The following is a 26,578-nucleotide window of genomic DNA, read 5'->3' on the forward strand; positions in this document are numbered from 1 at the left end:
TTACAGCTAGCTTTAAGTCAAGTCTTGGGTGACTTGTCATGGCACCTTTAACATACAAAAAACATTGCAATGAAGGACATAACATTGAAATAGGCCCAAGTAGATGGTCATCGGTCACATTCCATGTTGTGTTCCCATGTTGTCCATGTATTATTACTATCTGTGGGGCCAATGGGAGAAACCAACAGCCATAAAACAACATAATGTTTCTATCATTTAACAGGAAATGCCCACGCAGTCATTAGTGCTACCTCTTTGAAAGAAATACATGCAATGTTAATGAGACCTTGTTGTTCACATTTCAAAGCAAGCATAGGCTCTTCAGAAAAGGGTGTCTGTAATTAGAAGATTAGATGTAGCTGAGCACTGAAAGTGAATAAGACCAATTTAGAGTTAAAGAGGAACTGAGTGTTTTAACACCATTAAATACAGTTAAAATCTGATTATATACAAGAATATTACATTTATTTGTTAAATGATCTAACAAGAGAGCTCAGATATGGTCACGTCTCACATTTTTCACAATATTTGGGAATGACGTATAGTCTGATATTTGTGAAAATTCAATAGCAGAGTGGAAAAGAGACTGTGCTTTTGGGCAATTAATAGACACTGCAGTAAATCAAAACGAATCAAAATATTTCAGTCTTGTCCAGGCCAGGACTCTACACAGACTGGTGCACCATAACCAATCAGAGCTTCAGTAAGCCTATATGAAAATAGGCCATTACCACAAATGGGCCTGTGCCATTCACTTTGAACTGAACTGTGTGTTTACAGGCAACAGCAACAAATATAGATTATTATCAAAGCAGTCGCAAAAGCCTTAAAATAATGTTACATCTGAATAGTTTTCTGCAAACATGTAAATACCACAGGAATCATCTTACATTTGGGAACTTAACAGTCCTAATTGATCAAACAACCAACAGGAAGGCTCTCAATCAACGATTGTTTTTTATTTTTATTATTTATTATTAACCCATCCACCACTTCTTAGGACAGATCTTTTTTAAATATTTTTAAAAATATTTTTTTTATAGCTTTTCTGGTATTTTATACATTTTAAATATACATTTAGCATATATGGTACCTGTTATATACAGCAATCACATAACAATAATACATACTGTTCAATACCACCCCTCAGCCACTCTCAGCCCATCCCACCTACTGTATCACCATAGATCACCCTCGTTTGGTTTCCATGTGCCATATATTTTTCAATTGCACTGTGATGTTTTACATACATTTTGAACCTTTCTGATTGTATAGTATCCACAGATTGTGAGCGAAAGATGAAAACCTATCCTACAAGTATTATATTATTTATTGACTGACTATGGCTTTCCAAAATCGCCCAACACTGCTATTTGTAAGGTTCATTTTAAGTGAATGTTGTGACTTTTTTAAACCATTCCTGAACCTGTGACCAGAAACAAGTTACATAGAGGTAATACCAGAATAAATTATCTAGTGATTCTGTCTCTTTGCAGCAAAATCTACAGAGCTGAGATTGTTGTTTGCCCCATATATACACACCATTCTGTAGGTGGCAAGAATTTTGTATAATCATTTTAATTGGAAAACTGGAAGTGTTGAATCAAGTGTTGTTTTTTGTATCAGTTCATAAACCATGTGCCATGGAATCAGTATATCGAAAATCTCTTCCCATTTATTTTGCAACCTTTATGGCGCAGCTGTCAACATGTTTGTCCTCAAATGAAACTGGTATATTTTTACTTTAATGACAATCATTTTCAGACAATTTGTATCTTTAAAATATGGCAGACAAACAGGTTCCCTACCTTGTCCCTCTTACACAACAAAAATAATATTGAAACTCTGCTTTCTTCCCATTGTTTCCTATGGGGGAAATATAAGCATGTCTGTCTATTTCGTGTATTTAGATTTTGTTCAAGTCGGAGGCCATTTTAATCATGAGAATCTCCTCTCTCTAATTATGTAAGCCTGGGCAGGTAGCTCGGTTGTCATCAAATGCTACCCACAAAATACTTTTTGCCCTTGGAACGCTGAGGTCCCCCCATTGTTTTCCTACGGAGAGGCATGCCGGTCTATTTCACCAAATATCTCACTGTGTATATTTGAGTTTTTTTCAAGTCGGGTGTAACCAGTGTGAAATGGCTAGCTAGTTAGTGGGGTGCGCGCTAATAGCTTTTCAATCGGTGCCATCACTCGCTCTGAGACCTTGGAGTAGTTGTTCCCCTTGCTCTGCGATAGGTAACGATGCTATGAGGGTGGCTGTTGTTGATGTGTGCAGAGGGTCCCTGGTTCAAGCCCAGGTATGGGCGAGGAGAGGGACAGAAGCAACACTAGCTAGCTGGCTAATGTTAGCTAGTCTGATAACTTGCTAAATAGTGATTTTCATAAATTCACTTCTTGACAACAACAAAAATGTTCCCACATACGCTGAGCACTTGGTGGCTGCTTTTCCTTCACACTGCGGTCCAACTCATCCCAAACCACCTCAATTGGGTGGAGGTCAGGTGATAGTGGAGGCCAGGTCATCTGACCCCACTAAGCGCAAACCAGATGAGATGGTGTATCGCTGCATAATGCTGTGGTAGCCGTGCCTTGAATTCAAAATAAATTACCAAGTGTCAGCAGCAAAGCACCCCCACATTATCACACCACCTCCTCCATGCTTCACGGTGGGAACCACACATGCGGAGGTAATCCGTTCACCTACTCTGTATCTCACAAAGACACAGCTGTTGGAACCAAAAAATTCAAATTTGCACTCATCAGACCAAAGGACAGATTTCCACCTGTCTAATGTCCATTGCCTGTGTTTCTACGCTCAAGGAAGTACCTTCTTATTATTGGTGTCCTTTAGTATTGGTTTCTTCGCAGCAATTCAGTTTCGTCATAGCGATTGATTGTTTTTGCCACCACACTTGAAGAGACTTTCAAAGTTCTTAAAATGCTACGGATTGACTGACCTTCATGTCTTAAAGTAATGATGGACTGTGGTTCATCTTTGCTTATTTGAGCTATTTGTGCCATAATATGGACTTGGTCTTTTGCCAATCTCCTGTATAGCACCCCTACCTTGTCACAACACAACTGACTGGCTCAAACGCATTTAGAACATACATTCTACAAATTAACAAGGCACACCTGTTAATTGAAATGGATTCCAGGTCACTACCTCAAGAAGCTGGTTGAGAGAATGCCAAGAGTATGCAAAGCTGTCATCAAGGCAAAGAGTGGCTACTTTGAAAAATCTTACATGATTCCATATGTGTTAATTCATAGTTTGGAGGTCTTCATTATTATTCTACAATGTAGAAAATAATAAAAATAAAGAAAAACCCTGGAATGAGTACTGTAGGTGTCCAAACTTTTGACTGGTACTGTAAGTACACGTGATATTTAAGTTATTTTCAATACATTTGCAAATGTCAAAAACATGTTTCTCTGTCATTATGGGGTATTGTGTGTAGACTGTTGAGGGCAAAAAACTATTTAATCCATTTTAGAATAAAAATTAAAGAGGTCTGAATACTTTCCAAATGCACTTTATCCTTGTGATTATAGATCGATAGATCATTACTGCACAGAATACCATTTTTTTCTCTAGCACAAAGGTCAAGTTCAAATTCACTTCAGATCAGTGTCGCTCAGCCATCATAGGGACGTAATTCTATACTGAACAAAAATATAAAGCTTTTACCGAGTTACAGGAAATCAGTTAATTGAAATAAATTAATCAGACCAGAATCTATGGATTTCACATGACTAGGAATACAGATATCCATATATGGGTCACAGATACCCAGTGGCGTCCCATCATTCAGGGCAGGTGAGCCCCAAATGTTTTGCATGTTATTTCGGCATTAATACGTGCCACATATCAGTTAGCAAACAATGTAAAAATTATATATACATTTAAAAAACATTGAGTATACAGTGGGGTAAAAAAGTATTTAGTCAGCCACCAATTGTGCAAGTTATCCCACTTAAAACGATGAGGCCTGTAAGTTTCATCATAGGTACACTTCAACTATGACAGACAAAATGAGAAAAAAACATCCAGAAAATCACATTGTAGGATTTTTTATGAATTTATTTGCAAATTATGGTGGAAAATAAGTATTTGGTCACCTACAAACAAGCAAGATTTCTGGCTCTCACAGACCTGTAACTTCTTCTTTAAGAAGCTCCTCTGTCCTCCACTCGTTACCTGTATTAATGGCACCTGTTTGAACTTGTTATCAGTATAAAAGACACATGTCCACAACCTCAAACAGTCGCACTCCAAACTCCACTATGGCCAAGACCAAAGAGCTGTCAAAGGACACCAGAAACAAAATTGTAGACCTACACCAGGCTGGGAAGTCTGAATCTGCAATAGGTAAGCAGCTTGGTTTGAAGAAATCAACTGTGGGAGCAATTATTAGTAAATGAAAGACCACGGGAAATACAAGACCACTGATAATCTCCCTCGATCTGGGGCTCCACGCAAAATCTCACCCCGTGGGGTCAAAATGATCACAAGAACCGTGAGCAAAAATCCCAGAACCACACGGGAGGACTTAGTGAATGACCTGCAGAGAGCTGGGACCAAAGTAACAAAGCCTACCATCAGTAACACACTACGCCGCTAGGGACTCAAATCCTGCAGTGCCAGACGTGTCCCCCTGCTTAAGCCAGTACATGTACAGGTCCGTCTGAAGTTTGCTAGAGAGCATTTGGATGATCCAGAAGAAGATTGGGAGAATGTCATATGGTCAGATGAAACCAAAATATAACTTTTTGGTAAAAACTCAACTCGTTGAGTTTGGAGGACAAAGAATGCTGAGTTGCATCCAAAGAACACCATACCTACTGTGAAGCATGGGGGTGGAAACATCATGATTTGGGGCTGTTTTTCTGCAAAGGGACCAGGATGACTGATCCGTGTAAAGGAAAGAATGAATGGGGCCATGTATCGTGATATTTTGAGTGAAAATCTCCTTCCATCAGCAAGTGCATTGAAGATGAAACGTGGCTGGGTCTTTCAGCATGACAATGATCCCTAACACACCGCCCGGGCAACGAAGGAGTGGCTTCGTAAGAAGCATTTCAAGGTCCTGGGGTGGCCTAGCCAGTCTCCAGATCTCAACCCCATAGAAAATCTTTGGAGGGAATTGAAAGTCCGTTTTGCCCAGCAACAGCCCCAAAACATCACTGCTCTAGAGGAGATCTGCATGGAGGAATGGGCCAAAATACCAGCAACAGTGAAAACCTTGTGAGGACTTACAGAAAACATTTGACCTCTGTCATTGACAACAAAGGCTATATAACAAAGTATTGAGAAACTTTTGTTATTGACCAAATACTTATTTTCCACCATAATTTGCTAATAAAATCATTAAAAATCATTTTTCGCCCTTTTACTTACCTCTTCCATTTTTGTGGCAATGCTGCAATTAATTGGTTGTAATTATGGGTAGAGCAGACATGTCTATATGTCTGTCTTAGCTGCATGTGTGACATAACTCCGCCAGTCCTATTTATGATATCATTCACTAAAATGATACCTTTTTAAAATGTAAATTTCTTCGAAAAAATGTTTTTTTTTTAAATCAATTAGCATATTTGAGTTTAACCAGAATATGTGTTGCATTATTTCTTCTGTCTTTTCAGATGGATTAAACTGAAATTGCAACCAACTTTCTAGGGCTTGTTTAAAAATTAACGATATTTTGGAGATGATTTCCTTTTCAAACAACCAAAAGTGAGCAGGTGTAATCTGAATAAAGGGAAAAAGGCCATTCTTCAACATAGGATGAGACATTCCTACCAATTTACTAGAGAACCAGTTTGGATTTAAGTATATATTTTGTATGACTGATGCCTTTAGTGAGACGTCTAATGCTTTAATATTTCTGCCCTCTGAATTCATATTTGTTATTTAATAGGCCCTTTTAATTTTGTCTGGCTTGCCGTTCCAAATAAAATTGAATATTTTTTGTTCATATAAATTAAAAAGCAGGTCACTAGATGTAGGCAAAACCATAAGCAAATAGGTCAACTGTGATGTGACTAAAGAGTTAATCAGGGTGATTTTTCCACAAATAGGCAGGTATTTTCTTTTCCATGGTAGCAAGATCTTATCTATTTTTGCTAACTTTCTATAAAATGTATTGGAGGGAGATAATTTCTTTCTTTTGGGATTTGTATACCGAGTATGTCCACATCTCCATCAGAGCATTTAATTGGTCAACTACATGATAATGTAAAATGTGCATTTTTTTGTGATCCAATGTGTAATATAGTAAACTTATCATAATTTGATTTTAATCCAGAGAGGATAGCAAAAGTATATAGATCCTCTATGAGGCCGTGGAGAGATTCTAATTGTGGTTTTAAAAGAACATGAATCATCAGGGTACAATGACAGCTTAGATTTTAAACCACGCATTTCTAATCTCTTAATATTATTGTTTGATCTAATTTTAACAGCTAACATTTCGATGGCAATAATAAATAGATATGCCGATAGTGGACAACCTTGTTTAACTGCTCTAGATAATGAAACTTTCTGAGATGTAGCCATTATTTACTATTTTACACCTAGGGTTACTGTACATCATTTTAACCCATTTTATGAGAGATTCCCCAAAATTGAAATTTTCTAAGTATTTATATATAAAATCCAGTTGTACTTAATCAAAATACTTTTCAAAATCAACTATGAAAACCAGGCCTGGTGTCCCTGATATTTCATAGTATTCTATTGTTTCCAGTACTTGTCTTATATTATCTCCAATGTATCATCCATGTAAAAAAAACTGTCTGATTAGAATGAATAATATCTGACAATACTTTTTAAATTCTATGCGCCAAGCATTTTGTTTGGATTTGCATCACAACACTGAAGTGTAAGAGGTCTCCATTTTTTTTAAATAGACTGGATCTTTATATTTACCACTTGGGTCCTGCATCAGTAACAATGAAATCAGACCTTCTTGTTGAGTGTCTGATAATCTAACATTTATATAGGAATGGTTAAAACATGCTAATAATGGTCCTCTGAGTATATCAAAACTGGTATACCATCCAGCCCTGGAGTTTTCCTGGACTTAACGGCCCCAATTGCATCAAGATGTTCCTCCTCTGTAATTTGGCCTTCACATAAGTCTTTCTGTACAGATGTTAATTTTACATTATTATGAGGATAAAATTCATACAATTAGTTTCAGTTAATGGAGATGGAGGAGACTGAAACGAAAACATATTCTTAAAGTACTTTACTTCCTCTTTCAAAATATAATTTGGTGAATCATGCGTGACTCTATCATTTGTAAAAGTGTTAATACATATTTTTTGGTAGCATTTCTATATTGAAAAATAATTTGGTGCATTTTTCCCCATATTCCAACCAGTTCGCTTTATTTTTATAATATATTAAACTGGGTCTTTCCTGAATAAGTTCCTCCATTTCTTTTTGTTTTTCCTCTAACTTATTCTGTGCCTCTATTGTACAGTTTTTATTGCTATCTAACTGTACTGTCAGTCCTTCAATTTACTTTGTTAATATGGACTCTTGATCTAAGTTGCTTTTGTACTGAATTGCATGGCCTCTAAAGGCACACATAAACGTGTCCCATAAAATAAGGGGATCTGCTATACCGATGTTATGTCTGAAATAGTCAGTAATACATTATTCTGTCCTAGTTCTAAACAATTTATCATCTAGTAGGCTTTGATTAAAATTCCAATACCCTTGTCCACGTGGAAATTCTGTAAAAGTAATATATATGCCAATTATGTGATGATCCGACCGTATTCTGTCATCTATCAACACTTTTTAAACTTTTGGTGCCAGAGAGAAATTGCATAAGAAAGTAGTCAAGACGACTTTCTTGATTAAGCCTCCGCCATGTATACCTCACTAGGTCAGGGTATTTAAGTCTCCATATAGCCACTAATTCCAATAGATCCATGATTTACTTTCTTGTCCATAGAGATATTGATAAAGAGTTGATAAATTCTTATATATATTTTGAAAGAAGCTTGGATCATCATTATTTGGACAGTAAGGGGTTAATAAGCCATATCTGTTTATTGTCCAATAACATATTTAAAATAATCCATCTACCTTGATGATCTGTTTGGACAATTTGCACATTGGGATCAAAATAACTGTTAATTAAAACCATCACCCCTTATGAATTTCTTTGCCCATGGGAGAAATATATTTTGCCCCCCAGTCCTTTTTCCACAAACCTTCATCTGAAATTGTTGAATGAGTTTCCTATAAACAATATACAGTACAGTATTTTCCTTCTCTTTTTGCCAGGCAAATACTAAACGTCTTTTCTTATTATCTGCAAGCCCATCACAATTGTAACTGGCTATACTTATTTCACCACTTACCAAAATGAGACACAACTTTCAATTCTAATTATCAAAATATATGTTTGTAAACGTACCATTAAAAAGTAACATGATGATTGAGTGTCTATATAGCTGTACCATGATATTTGCATTGCTACTAAGTAAACCTCAAATTGGTCCCCACTATTCCACCCTCTCTCCTCATCCCGAGTTGGGTTGTCATCCCAACGCCCGGCAGACCACCCCCGACGCCCCCGTATCCCATAGCCCTGTAAAGACTGAGATCCATCCTTTGAAAAGAGCACACAGTGCCATTTACAGAACAGAAGTAGATCAACTGCCAAATGCATTTCCATTGCCCTCACCTCGATTTGTATTATGCATAGCCATAGAAAATATATATATGCTTTAAGAGTCCTGTTTCTAGGCAATTTATGAAAAGGATTTTACCGCTCACCAGTCTCGCCATTACCAAAATTACATTATTTCAAGCAATTAATATATTGGCAAACAATTGTTGTGTATCCTCCTCTATTGTCCCTAACATCTTTTACTCCTTCGCAGCAGTTACACACACTCAACCCTTTACCCCCCCACATGACCATAGGCTCACATTCTCAACAGTTGCACCATCCCAGAGCCCAACTCAAGAAAGGTCTTGATTTACAAATGCATATACAGTTGCAGCTGTATGAGAAGGCCTGCAAGACTGTGCAAACAAATGGGCAGAAATGGAGAGATTTTATTAACCATTGTCAAGTCCTAGATGATTGAGGTCAAATGTACACCTTTTCCCTGAGACACCCACAACACTGTCCCCTGTAATGACCATATTCCCAAGCATCTCCATGCAGTCAGACTTCTGATTTTGTGCCACCAGGGCCACAATAATATACCCCCTCTCTGAATGTCCGAGTGTGACTCCCTCCCCATTGATTACTGAAGCTAGTGTTGCCAGCACTGCCACTGCCTGGGTGAGGGCACCCCACCGGAATCCCCACCGGCTTGGTACAAGGTCATCAAGGTTCTCATTAGCAACTTTGAGAAACTCCTCGTATAGTATGCTCTCCCTTTATGGGGCTTTGGCTTTGCAGGACCAACCCTGCCAAGCAGGCTCAGAATGTTGAGTGGGCAGTGCTGCGCTAGGTCTCTGACTGCATTTTGGCTGCATACAGACCGCTTACAGCAGGCCCATAAAACAGTTAGGGACTTCTCCTTAGTATCTGGGTCATTCAGGTGGGTGTCTAGAGTATAGGGTTGTGGACCGTTCCATCAATATAGGATCATAAATAAATAAATTAGATATATAATTAATTTTTTAAATGTAGTTCCCCATGATAGGACAATAAATAAATGAAATATATAATTTATTTTAAAACAGTTCCATCATGATAGGACAATTAATAAATAAAATAAGACATATAATTCATTATAAAAAGTATATCCATCATCTGAACAACATTGAAAGCTCTCTCACACCCCCGCTCACAGCAATACACTGGTTCTGGGATATGCAACCATTTCATTTCTCACCCAATGCCACACTTTCCCAAACATAACAAAAACAAAAATAAAAAAAATAAACACACACCACACCATCCACACCATCCACACATACTGTGCCTTCTGTTTTTATATTCACCATGTTGAATAAGTGCTTGTGTTCCAATTAGTTATGTTTGAAGATATTTAGAAAAGCTATATGTTTTATTGTATTGTATCATTCCATAACCGGGCTAGAATTGTGTTTCATTATTTTCCTCGTCTATAAGAACTTTGTAATTTTAAAATAACCATGGAATAGTCTTTGAACTGGTTATCAAGATATAGTTTATCGACGACGAGAGCTACTCATTTCCCTTTTCATCTATTTTCCTTTGAAATAGGATACAGAACTTTATGCCGTTCTGCAATTTCCTTCAGGAACTGGTCATTCATGCCAATTTTGGTCCCAGCAAGTCTTTTAACCAGGCTTTTAACCATTATTTTATCTTTAAAGGAAGCAAATTTGGCAACGATTGGGCGGTCATACCTTTGCCCTCTCTGTCCGAAGTGGTGTACACGTTCGAGTTGGATTTTATCGATAGCTTCATGTGGAATCTGAAGCTCTGTAAGGAGGAACTCTCTAACTACAGATTCAGGAACTTCTCCTTCTTTCTCTTGGATACCTGTAAATACCAGATTCTCTCTCATGGATCTAGTCTGTATGTCAAGTAATGCTTCTCTCAGAATGGTGTTCTCCTTTTTAAGTTCATTCACTTCGGTTTCAATCGTATTGACTGTCCCTTTTAGCTTGTGTGTTTCCTTCTCCAATGTCGCAGCTTTTTCATCACTCATCTCGAGGCTTTTGCCTTCAACTCTTTTATATCCTTACTGACTAATTCAAGTAATACCCAGTTTGTTATTTATTGATTTTTAAACAGATCAGTTTTGACCTTTAACATTCCCGGTGGTGAAAATATTAAATTGTCTGTGTCTGTAGAAGAGTCACGTTTTCATTTTGAAACCGGTTCCCCTGTCTTACTCTCCGTCATGTTTGGGTGTTGCTTGTTTTCGTAATATTTGTCAATAAATGTCTCTAGTTTTAAGATTGGTTTTGTGTTATTATCCAGATTGAAGGTTATCACCCACCAGATTGTGTAGTGCTAACATTTAGCCTAACTTGCCGGTACGTTTTTATCTCGAGGTGCTCTACATGACTACGTTCAGTCCTCCGTTACCTGTCTCAGTCCCGCCTTGCTGCCATAGAGTTACATTAGAAGTACCCGTCCAAGAAGGCTCAAGGTCATTGGGCACAGAAGAAAATTACATCAAATCACATTATATGTACAGTAGATTTGATTGGACTGATAAGGTCAACATCATACATTCAAAATCTTAGCTAGCAGTCATCATCATGAATGAAGTAGATAAATCTACTGGCTAATCCTTGTCATATGAAGATAAATAATGAAGAGAAATTATAGATAAACCACATTGATCATCGGCCATGCTCATCGGCCATTGGATATAAACATTACACAACAAGTTGAAATCGCAAATTCAAACAATGAGTGGTTTGGAAGGAATCAGTGACAGTGGCTAACTACAAGCATTGCAAAGCAATCACTAGCTTGCCATTCAGTGGAGTCCAAATCTGGAATTAAGGGGCTATTTTCTGATATTAAAATGATAAACATTAAACATTGGCCATGCTGTCAATGAAGCATGATTTGTGCCGCGCTCAAAACAAGTTAACTCGGGAACTGCGAAAACTTGACCTCAGTGAGTTCAAGACAACTGGGAAATTGGGAATAAACGAGCTCCGACTGGGAAGATACATTTTGAACAGTCATCCAACTCGGAATTGTAAATCCGACCTCTTTTCTAGAGCTACAACCTGAAGATCAATGACGTCATCATGATTTGACCTTGTTTTTTCCCCGAGATCCCAGTTGTTTTGAATCCAGAGAATCCAAATCCAGAGAGTGTCGCACTTTGAGGACAACATTTGCCCAGGAAGGACTGCCGTGCCAACTTCCTGTTCAAGTGAGCACAGCACAACAAGGTAAGTCCAAAAATGTATTGTATGCTGCTGCATAAATGAGGTAATATGCCAGGGAGATATGTATACGGTAGCTAAGAAAGTAATACTACGTGAATGTTGTGTAGTAAGATGATAGTAGATGATATCATAATCTAATATAGTAAGAGGTTTCATTGTCTGCTTATATCCCTCCTTTATTTATCCCACAGTTCTGACTTGGTATACAGGGAGAACACTGTAAGAACCGCCCATGTTCTGAATATTGTATATTAAAAAAGTGCTAAACAAATTGTTATATTGACTACATCCGTCCTAGCTCGCTCATTAATGTCTTAATCGAAATTACGTATAGTTTCTCATCTGCTTGTCACCCCCTTATGCCATAGTTTGTACATCTCAATTGTCAGTAGAAACCACATTTGTTTAAGTATGTCAGCCATAAATAGACATGTTTTTTTAAAGTCAGTAAACGAGACTGTTTAGTTGTCAGACAAGGCTCCACTGATAGCCAAGTGTAGCAGTGGTAAAATGTTGTGACTGCTGTTGGGACATGTCACGCCCTGGCCATAGAGGCTTTTATTCTCTATTTTGGTTAGGCCAGGGTGTGACTAGGGTTTGTTTTTCTTTGTTGTTTGGCCGGGTGTGATTTTCTGTTTAGTGTTTTCTGCACCTTACAGGACTTTTTCGGTTCAGTTTATTCACATTGTTGTTATGTGTTTTAGTGTTCAGTCAAATAAAAATCATGAACACGTACCACGCTGCGCTTTGGTCCACACCTTCTTCATACGACGACCGTTACAGGACAGCTTTATGTAGGCCGTTTGTGGGCACCATTTGTCACTGTTATAGTGCAATTAATGTATTGTTTCGTGTTGCATTGTGTAGAGGCTTTGCTGGCATGCATGCCACTTTTCCCCCACTAAAATGTACATGCTAAAATCGCCACTGCAAATACCTTAGGAAAAAAGGTTCGGGAGTGGATCAGTAAACCAATCAGTATCTGGTGAGACCACGCTTTGCCACATGCAGTGGGGCACATCTCCTTAGCATAGAGTTGATCAGGCTGTTGATTGCTGACTGTGGAATGTTGTCCCACTCCTCTTTAATGGCTGTGCGAAGCTGCTGGATATTGGCAGGAACTGGAATACGCTGTCTTACACGTGGGTGACATTGTCCTTTTTGCTCCAGTGGATCGACGTTAACCTTTTCTGCCCAAGTTCCCAAAAGCGTTTGGCAATTGGTGTGTATTTGGCACGAGTACAGTTAGGCCCTAAAGCTTAGGCTTAATAAGGGCAGATAAAATATAATGAAAGACATTTCAATGTAGCCTATAGATATGAATTTGACAAGAATGATACATTATGCGTCAACCTACGCTCACTACCACTGTCACCATTGTCACACTACTACAGCACATCTACATAGCGTGGGACAACTACCCAGAGACCGCCAAAGAAAAATCCAGATTTTCTCAAGTATTACCCTTCCCTTTCCAACACAAACTGAAGAGATGAAATCAGAATTTCATAAAAAAATATAAAAAATATGAAATAGACAATTTCATGAAAACAAAACAAATGTCTTACAAATCTAGAAGGCTTTCACGGTTCCCCACTGTTAAGACTCGATTCAACCACTCTATCCATTCTCAAACATTTTCCATTGAATGACATATATGCACTAAACACTAAATGACCCAAAGCTTTTAGACTGGATATTTTTTTTAATAAAATGCACATTCAGTGCTTCATAGAGAGTAACAGATGTCTTGCGGCTTTGCAACAGTTCTAGGAACAAGTAATGCTTTCCTACTGAATTCAGTTCAGTGAATTGTGTGTGTGTGTGCATGCACGAGTGCGTGAAAGCGTGTGTGTGTTGGCACGAGTTTGAGTAGGTGCGTGTACATAGTCATGCTTCCGCAGGTAGTGACAATCCGGCAGGTTAGTTCCCTCCTCTTTATTACACTGCTATTGCACTTCCTCACTGCCTTTCGGTGTGCCAATCTCTGAGGTCAGGGGTCATTTCCCTATGGTGTCACTTACTGCATCTCAATCCCTGCTGCCTGAACCCCAGCCAGCCCCATCTGGGCTAAGTGCTCCATGCGAGCAGTACAACTTATGGAGGAAGTCACACACACAGAGAGGATGAGAGGTCATCCACCCTTCCCTTTCCGATCCGTTTATCATTCCAATAAGACACTGATTGAACTCAGTCTGAAAATACACTCACTTCAAAGTTATCCGCCCACTCTGCCCAGATAGAACATAGCTAAACTACATTGAGTACAGACTTTGAAGTGAGTGAGTCTGAAGTTAAATCCTCATACACAACTGTATCTTCTGGGTTTTTGCATTGTGAAGTACAAGACACAGAGGCAAAAGCTGTGTAGCACATACGCAATCACCCAGACCCAGGAGACCCCTTCAGAGCGCTAACAATCAAACATATTGTTTGTTTAGGCTTAATTTTAGCTGGGTTCTTTGTTTCTTTGTTCCGTGTCCAATGGGGCACAACAGTGGAATGAATCGCACACTCACTCCATTTCCTCCAAAGCCATTCTATTCATTTGGGTTTTCCTCAGACATTGTGTTGGGGAGACTCCACCAGTCTTTAGCTCAGAGGGAAGCCGGTGAGTAAACACACTTGATAAGATGAAGATGCGAACAGCAGCCCCTTTTCTGAGAAAAATAACAATAAACAAGATAACTGTCTGAAGTTCTGTTCTCAAGTGATAGACAGGAGTAAGACCTACTACTAGGCTATATCTAGGGATTTTGGTAAATCGTGGGGTTCGGGTTGGGCGTGCAGAGGTGGACAAAGAGACTTTTCTTCACCCTCTCTGCATCCACTTTCTCAGCCCGGGACCCTTTCAGCAGGTCCTGGGTGTTCTGGTGGATTTCCACAGCGGTCAGCAATTCCTCCAGGTTCTGGTTGATCTGCATGCTCGCCGCCGCCTTCCTTTCGGAGGGGAGGGCCCGAAGGTTCCGATCCAGGACGACCTTAATGATTATAGAGAGGGACGGTACGTCGGTCAGTAGCCAGCCGTTGGTAAGGCGCATCAGGTCGCTCATCTGAGAGCGGTGAGAGATGGTGGAGTCAGAGGCCCAGTCTTGGACCAGTAGTGCATGGAGTATGAGGCTGAATCCTTACCGGCTCAGGATCTCACGTTTGAGTTCTTGCCATAATATGGACTTGGTCTTGAACCAAATAGGGCAATCTTCTGTATACCCCCTACCTTGTCATAACACAACTCATAGGCTTAAACTCATTCTAACCCTGTTAGAGATAGGGGGCAGTATTTCCCCTTTGGATTAATTGCGTGCCCATAGTGAACCGCATCAAAATCTGTCCTAAATTGCTAATATATGCATATTATTATTATTATTGGATAGAAAACACTCTGAAGTTTCTAAAACAGTTTGAATTATGTCTGTGAGTATAACAGAACTCACAGGGCAGGCAATCCTCCAAATTAGTTTTGGAATCCTGAAAGTTGGGGCAACTTTGACATCATCGCCCCCTCCCTTCCCAACAAGTTATGGATCTGGAAACACTTCCCATGTCTTCCACTAGATGTCCTCATTCAGTAGAAAGTGTAATGGAGCATTTGCTGTGAACTTTGACCTAATGGGAAGGAAAGTACTAAAGTGTCGCAAAGATTTCCATGTGATTGAAGGCGCGTATGCGTTAGAGTGCTTCGTCTGTTCCAAACAGCCCCAGATGAACATGGATGGCCCGGTTGGAATGCTATTCGATCTGTATGATCATAACATCCTGAAGATTGATTCTGCACTTAGTTTGACCAGTTTCGTCGACCTGTAATATGTAATTTGGAAGTTTTGATGCAAAGTTATCCTGGACGAGAAGTCATTTTTTGGGCATTTGAGCTGAAAGTGGTAGCAAATGCTGCTACATGGACACTAGAATTGAACATTATGAAACAAAACTATTTATTGTTGAACTAGGACTCCTTGCACTACATTCTGATGGAAGATCGTCGAATGTAAGGGAATACTTATGTTGTAATTTTGTATTTCTGTTGACTCCAACATAGCGGAGAAATATTGTTACGTCTGAGCGCCATCTCAGATTATTGCAATGTTAGGCTTTTTCCGTAACGTAAAAAAATGTGACACAGCGGTTGCATTAAGAACCAGTGTATCTTTTTAATTATATGTAGAACATGTATCTTTAGTCAAAGTTTATGATGAGTATTTCTGTTATCTGGCTTAGCTTTCTATAATTCCTCCGGACATTTTGGAGAATTTCCTGAACATGGCATCAATGTAACCCGAGATTTATGGATATAAAATGCATATTATCGAACAAAACATAAATGTACTGTGTAACATGTCATATGATGAAGATTTTCAAGAGGTTAGTGAATCATTTAAAAAATCCTGCTCTTGTCATTTTATCTCGTACAAAATGGCTACGTTTTTTCTTTGTTTTGGTGGTGGTCTAACACCACCATAAATATATGCTGTGTTTTCGCCGTAAAACATTTAAAAAATCTGACACGCTGGGTAGATGAACAAGGTGTTTATCTTTCATTTGAGGTATGGGCTTGTTAATGTGTGGAGGTTAAATATTTCTACGAATATTTTTGCATTCCCTGCACCACCGTTTCAGCTGAACGGGGGGGTGGGGTGGGGGGGTAGTTCCTGTAGGGGAACCCATAGGCATAAGAAGTTTTAAGGAAAAAAATCCACAAATTTGAAGAATCTTAAATACCAAGAGTGTGCAAAGCTGTCATCAAAGCAAAGGGTGGCTATTTGAAGAATCTCAAATATAAAATACATTTTGATTTGTTTAACATATTTTTGGTTACTACATGATTCCATACGTATTATCAAATAGTTTTGATGGCTTCACTATTATTCTACAATGTGGAAAACAGTAAAAATAAAGAAAAACCCTTGAATGAGTAGGTGTTCTAAAACTTTTGGTGTACATATTGATGCATGTGGGGACAGAAGACTGAGATAGGGAGAGATTGAATATGTCTGTAAATACTCCAGCCAGCTGGTCTGCGCATACTCCGAGGATGCGCTGGAGATGCCGTCTGGGCCAGCTGCCTTGCGAGGATTAACACGCTTAAATGTCTTACTCATGTCGGCCATGGAGAAGCAGGGCCCACAGTCCTTGGTAGTGGGCCGTGTCGGTGGCACTGTGTTATCCTCAAAGTGGGCGAAGGTGTTTAGCTTGTCCGGAAGCAAGACGTCAGTGTCCGCGACGTGGCTGTTTTTCCCTTTGTTGTCCGTGATTGTCTGTAGATCCTGCCACATGCGTCTCGTGCCTGAGCCGTTGAATTGTGACTCCACTTTGTCTCTATACTGACATTTTGCCTGTTTGATTGCCTTACAGAGGTAATACCTACACTGCTTTTATTCAACAATATTCCCAGTGCCCTTGCCATGATCGTGCCTTCAGTTTTGCACAAATTCTGCCATCTATCCACAGTTTCTGATTAGGGTAGGTTTTAATAGTCACAGTGGGTACAACATCTCCTATACACTTCCTAAACTCAGTCACTGTATCAGTGTATTCTTAAATTGTATTCTCAGAGGCTACCTGGAACATATCCCAGTCCGCGTAATCAAAACAATCTTGAAGCATGGATTCCGATTGGTCAGACCAACGTTGAATAGTCCTTAGCATGGGTACTTCCTATTTGAGTTTCTGTCTATAGGAAGGGAGTAGCAAAATGGAGTTGTGATCAGATGTGCCGAAGGGAGGGCAGCGGACGGCCTTGTAGGCATCCTGGAAGTTGGAGTAGCAAGGTTGAGTGTTTTAGCAGCAAGAGTACTATGGCCAATGTGTTGAACTTCGGTAGTGTTTTCATCAAATTAGCTTTTTTGAAATCCCCAGGTACAATAAATGCGGACTCAGGATATGTGGTTTCCAGTTTGCATAAAGTCCAGTGAAGTTCTTTCAGGGCCGTTGTGGTATCGGCTTGAGGGGGAATATAGATGGCTGTGACTATAACAGAAGACAATTCTCTTGGGAGGTAATACGGTCGGCATTTGATTGTGAGGTATTCTAGGAAAGGACTTGAGTTTCTGTATGTTATTACAATCACACCATGAGTAGTTAATCATGAAACATACACCCACAACCTTCTTCCCGGAGAGTTATTTATTCCTGTCTGGGGGATAAACTGCGAACCCAACTGGCTGTACAGACTCAGACAGTATATCCCGAGCTATGTTTCCGTGAAACCATGTATGTTACAATCCCTGATGTCTCTCTGGAAGACGATCCTTGCCCTGAGCTCGTCAACTTTATTATCCAGAGACTGAAAATTAGCGATTAATATACTCAGAAGTGGTTGGTGGTGTGTGTGCCTACTGAGTCAGACTAGAAGTCCACTACGAATACCTCTTTTCCACCGGCGGTGTTTTGGATCAGCCTCTGGAATCAGTTCAATTGCCCTGGGGGAAACAAAGAAAGGATCCGATTCGGGAAAGTCGTATTCCTGGTCGTAATGCTGGTAATGCTGGTGAGTTACCACAACTCTAATATCCAAAAGTTCTTCCAAGCTGTATGTAATAACACACAAAATGATGGGCTAATAATGTAAGAAATAACACAAAAAAATAAAAAAAATACTACAAAGTTGCTTAGGAGCTAGAAGCACGGCTGCCCTATCTGTCGGCGCCAGTTTCTTGAATGTGTATGATACTTGAATTCTGTGAAGTATTTATTTTGGCTGCAATCTGAGGTGCAGTTAACTCTAATGACTTCATCCTCTACAGCAGAGGTAACTCTGGGTCGTCCTTCCCTTTGGCGGTGCTCATGAAAGCCAGTCTCACCATAGCATGTGATGGTTTTTGTGAATGCACTTGAAGAAACTTCTTGAAATTTTCCGGATTGACTGACCTTCATGTCTTAAATGGACTGTTGTTTCTCTTTGCTTATTTGAGCTGTTCTTGCCATAATATAAACTTTTTTTACCAAATAGGGCTATCTTCTGTATACCACCCCTACCTTGTCACAACACAACTGATTGACTCAAACACATTAACTTCTTTTGGATAGGAGGCAGCATTTTCACTTTTGGATGAATAGTGTGCCCAGAGTGAACTGCCTCCTACTCAGTCCCAGATGCTAATATATGCATATCATTATTAGTATTGGATAGGAAACACTCTGATGTTTCTAAAACTGTTTGAATAATGTCTGTGAGTATAACAGCACTCATATGGCAGGCGAAAACCCAAGAAAAAATCAAAACAGTAAGTGGGAAATCTGAAGTTTGTAGTTTTTTAAAACTCAGCCCCTATCGAATTCACAGTGGGATATGGGTTATTTTGCACTTCCTAAGGCTTCCACTAGATGTCAACCGTCTTTAGAACGTTGTTTCAGGCTTCTCGTGTGAAGGGGGGCCGGATGGGAACTGTTTGATTAAGGGGTCTGCCAGCAGCCTCGTTCTCAGTCACACGCATTTCACATGAGAGGTATCTCTCATTCCATTGCTTTTCTACAGACAATGGAATTCTCCAATTGGAACATTATTGAACATTTATGATAAAAACATCCTAAAGATTGATTCTATACTTAGTTTGACAAGTTTATTCGACCTGTAATATAACTTTTTGAACTTTTCGTCCGACTGGACCTGAACGCGCTTTTGGATTTGTTTACCAAACGCCCTAACAAAAGAAGCTATTTGGACATAAATGATGGACATTATCGAACAAAACAAGCATTTATTGTGGAACTGCGAATCCTGGGAGTGGATTCTGATGAAGATCATCAAAGGTAAGTGAATATTTAATAATGCTTTATAATGCTATGACTAATGTTGACTACCCAACATGGCGGATATTTCTCTGGCTGGTTTGGGCTCTGAGCGCCGTTCTCAGATTATGCTTTTTCCGTAAAGTTTTAAAAACATCTGACACAGCGTTTGCATTAAGGAGAAGTGTATCTAAAGTTCCATGCATAACACTTGAATTTTCATCAACATTTATAATGAGTATTTCTGTGAATTCATGTGGCTCTCTGCAATATCACTGCATGTTTTGGAACTACTGAACATAACACGCCAATGTAAAATAAGATTTTTGGATATAAATATGAACTTTACCGAACAAAACATACATGTATTGTGTAACATGAAGTCCTATGAGTGTCATCTGATGAAGATCATCAAAAGGTTAGTGATTAATTGATCTCTATTTGTGCTTTTTGTGACTCCTCTCTTTGGCTGGAAAATTGCTGGGTTTTTCTGTGAGTTGGTGGTGACCTAACATAATCGTTTGTGGAGCTTTCGCTGTAAAGCATTTTTGAAATCCGACACTGTGGCTGGATTAACGAGAATGTTATCTTTAAAATGGTGCCTAATACGTTCGAGAAATTTGATTTATGAGATTTCTGTTGATTTGTATTTGGCGCCCTGCAATTTCATTGGCTGTTGGTGAGGGGTTCTGCTAGCGGAACGGAGTTTCCACAAAGACATCTGTGGAAATTCCACAAGAAAGAAATTCCACAAATGTACTTTTAACAAGGCATACCTGTTATTTGAAATGCATGCCAGGTGACTACCTTATGAAGCTGGTTTAGAGAATGCCAAGAGTGTGCAAAGATGTCATCAAGGCAAAGGTGGCTACTTTGAAGAATCTCAAATATAAAATATATTTTCATTTATTATTATTCCACAATGTACAAAATAGTAAAAATAAAGAAAAACACCTGGAATATATATATATATATATATTTATATATACATTTTAAACATTTTTGCTAAACAGGTGGGGCTCAAAACAAAACTTTTTTGTTGTTGCCCTGAATGGCAGGTCACCACTGAGCATTTTGTTGGAAGATATATACCATGCGTATCCCATGCACAAGACAAATACAAATGGAAACTATTGGATAAATGTAAAGTTTATGAGGGTAAAGTCACACTATACAAGTATATTGCGACAGGGCCATAGAGAGGCATGAGTGGGGATGATCCAAAAGGATGTCAGGTTTTATAAAGCTTGGTACTGGACAAGCAAAAAGTCTCACTCAGGTTTTTTATATTGTCATACTTTCGCTCTACATATTTTCCCAATACAGGCATGCGCACACACACACACACACACACCATGTATATTTCAAAAGAGAACAAATAACATAACAACACTCAAGACACTTGAGTTTAAAAGGTCCAATACTGCCATTTTTATCTCAATATCAAATCATTTCTGGGTAACAATTAAGTACATTACTGTGATTGTTTTGAATTAAAATGGTCAAATTTTGCTAGGACTGTCTGGGAGTGGTTTGAGTGGGGAGGGGAAAACTGAAAACTAGCTGTTGTTGGCATAGAGGTTTGGAACTCTTTGTTATTGGTCAATTAACTAACTTACCACCTGGTGATTTCACCAAAACTCCATCCCACCAAAACAGGCTGATATTTCATGGGGTCGTTTCAAACACTTCTTACACTTAAAAGGGTATTTTCATAATTTTCACAATATTATTCCCAACCTCAGTGTGGAAATATATATAAAACAGAGAAAATCACATTTTTGACTGCACTGGGCCTTATTTTTTTCCTTGTCACACGTGAGCCATAAAGTAAATGTATGCTATACATTTTAACAGAAAGGAGCAGCAATACATATCTTCACTTTCTTGTCTCCTACTGCCTTTCCTTCCTCCCCCTTAACCACCCACTACACAGACAGATATCAAAGTGAGTTATACAACCGTAATCACCACGACGGGTAAAAGAAGGCTCTATCCAACACAGCCATATGCACAACCGCTAATATCACAGCTTTCAATTAGAATGGCTGTAAATCATCCATCTAGTGGCCTTTAATGGTCCGTTGGTCACAGAAAGATGTGAGGAAAGCAAAAAAATATATACTGATTGTAATTATACAGGCTTTCAGAATCAGAAGTCATATCATGCCTGTATGGAAGAAAGGGGAGCAGGGAAGCCGTATAAGAGGGCTAGGCAACAGAGACAGACAAGGAAGGAAGGGCGGTTTTATATGAGAAGCTTTATAAATACGTCCCTGACTGCCAGAGGGAGGGGGCTTTATAAGAACATGGCTAGAGAGACAAACCGAGCTGGAAACAATTCCCAGGTCCATGAGACAGGGGATAGAAAAGAAGCACAAAGTGCACTCCCTTCCATTTCACTACTATGTATTGTACCTGGGATTAAAAAACCAGGTTGCTGCTTCAACATTGTAGACTGAATGGTACCACAAAGCTAAGTGCTTTAGGTACTGGAACGTTGACTGAGTTGACATGCTGGAAGTGTCTCTCCACTTCTGGCTCCTCCTGACTCAGTCTGAATGATTAATCACATTCCCACACCTGCCATCGGGGTGAGCATTTATCTGCATCGCAAAGGACAGCCACTGTATCCCTCTGTCTCGCTCTCTTACCGTATCGGCGGCTCTCTTTCTGTCACTTTCTTCCTGCCTCCCTCTCAAATAAGAACCGTACATTCATCCACTGATCCACTCAGCATGAGGCCTACATGGTTAAACTCATCCCGCTGTAGTGGCTCCTTACAGTAATCTCCTGTGCTCTAGGTTCAGAGCCTGTACTGATGCATCCTTCTCTTTTGGGATCAGTGTAGTAGCCTCAAACCTCAACACCCTCTGTGGCCATGATCTAACCCCTACACCCCCTGTCCTCTGTGTCCATGATTTAAGCCCTACACCCCCTGTCCTCTGTGTCCATGATCTAACCCCTACAACCCCTGTGTCCATGATCTAACCCCTACACCCCCTGTCCTCTGTGTCCATGATCTAACCCCTACACCCCCTGTGTCCATGATCTAACCCTTACACCCCCTGTGTCCATGATCTAACCCCTACACCCCCAGTCCTGTGTCCATGATCTAACCCCTACAACCCCTGTCCCCATCTGATCTTACCTCCACGGGGAACCTCCTGCTGTTGATGCTGTGTTCCGACCCTGCTGATCCGTTACTCTGACCCCAGTGGAACTCGATCTTCTCCGCCTTGAAGCGCCCAGGTAGTCCTGCCCCCCGTACAAAATAGTCATCCTTCAGCAGAACAGCCACTGAGAGAGGGGTGAAAGAGTAATACAAGTCAGTATTGGGAGTATTGGTAGAGAAATAGATGACTCTCACTCACAATTAAAAGCTGATGTTTTGTTTTTCATCAATCAAAAATTCAAAGAACTTTGCTGTCAATAGCCTTCATTAGATAGATAGATAGATAGATAGATAGATTGGAGAGAGAGAGAGATCCACTCCCTTAGAGGGCATGGGGAGGAGAGGTTAAAAGGCAGATAAACGTAGAGGGTCAGAAGAGGAAAGGAAGCAGAGAAGAGATACAGTCAGTAAGTGGGATAAGTTGAGGAAAACGTCTTGTGTTCATCTGTGATTTGCCTTTTCTCTCTGAATGTGCCTCTGTCCATGCTGATTATTGTCCAGAACTGTTGTGACCGCGACCCAATGTAACATGCACTTTATATTTGACTTGACTTGTATGCATACCAGTACATCCTGTTTAGTTTCCTCCTAAATTAAAGTATTTTTCTGCTGAAGCCTATTTGAAGCTAGGGGGACTCAGGGAGCTGGACACATAAGAGCCTTCTTCTGCGCTGTCATCATTGGCCTTAAAGGTCCCTGATGACATGCTAATTCTCAGTTAAATAGGCTCCATTGCTTCATAATGCTTTGTTACTGTAGTCGAATTCTTCAACTAGAAACCCTCAGCTGAATGTGAAAGCTTTGAACATCCACAGTGACAAATTGAGCTTTGCCCAGAGACTTAAGCCATCAATTAACCCCTGCAACCTCCAATAAACACACTTTGTCAAGTCAAGGAGATATCTGTGTTCCATCAAAGGGCTTGGGATAGCTTGCTTGCTACAGCCATCTCTGGGCATTCTAAATTTAAATACTTTATCAAACACAGTTGAATTACCACAGCATCAATGGTTCGCGACTTCATGCAAGAAGACTTGCACATTTCAGAGACAAAACATGTCTTTGCAGTTTGCTTTGAAAGTTAGTTAAAGCTGGTCTTGTTGAAGAATTCCCCCTTCAGGAGTTGGAGTTGTGAAACGTAATCATAAGTAAAGGTTTTGGCTGTGTGTGGTGTAAACACGGAAGCTGCATTTTTTTGTATTTTTTGTCCAGGATATCTACCCTCCTCCTATTCACATCTGAGGTCCTGCTGAGTTTGCCTGAGTCACGCAACATCTGGGCCTATATTCACAAATAGTGAAGTGCTGATCTAGGATCAGTTATGCCTTTTAGATCATAATGAAAAATATTGTGTACACGGGAGTCGTGATCCTAAAACAACACTCCTACGCAGGGAAGCTTTATGAATAGAGGCACTGAAACTCCACTGTGTGAAGAACTCTGACATTTCCCCTGTCTGTTTGTGGACGTGGTAGCTAAGTGAGTGTGCTCTGTGCATATTTAGATGATTCCATAACCCTTGAACATCTCTCCAGCTGACATCATTAGCCAGATTAGGCCCCTGATCCCCCTGTCTGCTAGGATTTAAGGGAGGATTTAACCTAGCCAGGCCCTCCAGATGAAATGCAGCTACAGCCAGGCCTCTTTTAATCACAAATCCAACAGAGGAGGAGAGGAGAGAGGGATGAGCATGAGGACAAACAAACCCACATTGATTATAAACACCAAAGAGCCGGGGGAACAAGCAGTGTCACGGGGGGGAGGGAGGGAGGGAGAGAGAGGTAGATGGACAGTATGAATGAGGGGTATAGAGAGAGTGAGACAGATTGTATTTAACCTTTATTGAACAAGGCAAGTCGGTTAAGAACAAATTCAGATTTACAATGACGGCCCACCCCGGACGACGCTGGGCCAATTGTGCGCCGCCCTATGGGACTCCAAATCACGGCCCGGATGTGATACAGCCTGGATTCGACCCCAGGGACTGTCGTGATGCCTCTTGCACTAAAATGCAGTGCCTTAGACCGCTGCGCCACTCGGAAGCCCAAGAAAGAGTGTGAGAACGGAGAGAGAGAAAGGGTGATGACACACGCAGTGTCAACCGATAGACAGTAATACAATGTGGAGATGGGACTTGCTGTGTGTAGTGGGCAGAGCTTCTGTGGAGAACTGAGAAGGGATCTGGGTGTACAAACGCAGGCTAGGGTTTGTTAAGCTAAAGAGGTTCAGCACACAAGCTCCACCAAGCACACTGTAAACATACAGCCTCACAGCGGAAAACTGATCCCCCTTCTCTGGCTAGTGTCGTGGACAACAGTCACACACAGATGCATACACATGCAAAAACACACAGACGAGAGGAGAGGCAGGCTTTTGGGACTTTGATTAGCCATGCTGCCCTCTCTGTGTTTTGGCACATCAGCAGTCGAGCTGAGCAGGGCAGGAATAAGATGCTGAGCCAAAAAGACCTTGAATCACAGGGCTGTGAAAGACGGGAAGTAAATCCTTGATCAATGCAAATGTCTCCAGTGCCAGCATTTCCTCATGAATTTGCTTCAGGCTTGCTTGACATTTGCCTGGGAAAGAAATGTTTAGCTGAAGACTTCTGGACGCTGGCCAATCAGCTGCAGCTCAAAGCCAAAGTAGGTCAGGGCACCATGCAGGGAAATCGATTAGGATCAACTTTGAAGATCTAGTCCCTTTGTGGTTAATTACAATGTTGGCAGGATCATGCAAGGTGAAGTGTAGCCCTTTCCACTCACAGCCCCTGTCAGCCTGTATACGGGTTGAAAGGAGTCAATGTGCTCTGAAAGCGGAGACATTGAGGTCAATAATAAATACCATTTTGATGTCATACAGCGCAACAGTCGCGCACTTCACATTTCCATACTTAAAAACGAATGTCATTTACATCATCAATGTTTACAATCCAGAACATTTCCTGCGGGACACACACCTGAATGACTCCATTCTATGTGCATCAAAATTACAATATGTTTGTCTGAAGTGCCTTTTGAAAGCCTAACACTGTAAGATCGTATTTTATTACTTAGCTAGCCATGTTGGCAATACAATAAGCTTTCAGATAATGCCCACCTGACCCACATTGAAATGACTTAGGGAACTGTACACAGTTTGGAGAGGTGTCCCCCCACTTGGAGACACCAGCTAGACATCTCTTGTAATTCGTTTTTCTTATCCTGCACCTACAAACTTTTGTATGAATATCCTGATGTTACGGAATGTATCCAGAGTATTTTTTAAAAGATTTTGTTATTGACAAATGCTGAGAAAAGTACAGTAAGTGTAAAATTCACATACAATCAACAATGTAATGTTTGGATAGAGCCTTATGTCAGGTGAACTGTTGTGTCCTCACCTTTGATCTGATATTTACTCCCTAATCTCCAAAGTGTTCTCCTTCAATCGCTGCCATGGTTATGAATATGCTTTTCATAGTTCTTCTGTTAGAAACATTTCAATTCGGCCCTATCAACAGTGGCCAATTTCCATGAGTGTAGGCGTTTAACACTCCGTAAAGCCATAGCCGAACGCATCAAATCACATTTTATTGGTCACATACACATGTTTAGCAGATGTTATTGGGGTTGTAGCGAAATGCTTGCGATCGAACCGTGTATTTATGTCTCCTCTCGGACTGATATTTTTCTTCCATACCCCCCCCCCCCCCCCCCCACGTCTTGATCCTTACACATAGTATGAAGGAGCATTTGAGGATAGCGCCTCAGCCCACCATGCTGAAGAATTAAAAACCCAAGCCTGTT

At 40.2% G+C, this 26,578-nt stretch overlaps 1 protein-coding gene across 2 annotated transcripts in view; it reads right to left on the reverse strand.

Annotated features, from left to right (window-relative positions):
- The window catches only part of LOC124003272 (receptor-type tyrosine-protein phosphatase gamma-like), a 285,724-nt gene that overhangs the window by 83,098 nt on the left and 176,048 nt on the right, over positions 1–26,578 (reverse strand). For both annotated transcript variants that reach the window (XM_046311379.1, XM_046311378.1), the window contains exon 4: positions 22,770–22,918. In XM_046311379.1, the coding sequence (XP_046167335.1) occupies positions 22,770–22,918 (149 nt within the window). The remainder of the gene's footprint in view (positions 1–22,769; positions 22,919–26,578) is intronic.

Source organism: Oncorhynchus gorbuscha, linkage group LG18, assembly GCF_021184085.1.
Source record: "Oncorhynchus gorbuscha isolate QuinsamMale2020 ecotype Even-year linkage group LG18, OgorEven_v1.0, whole genome shotgun sequence".
NCBI classification, from domain to species: Eukaryota; Metazoa; Chordata; class Actinopteri; order Salmoniformes; family Salmonidae; genus Oncorhynchus; species Oncorhynchus gorbuscha.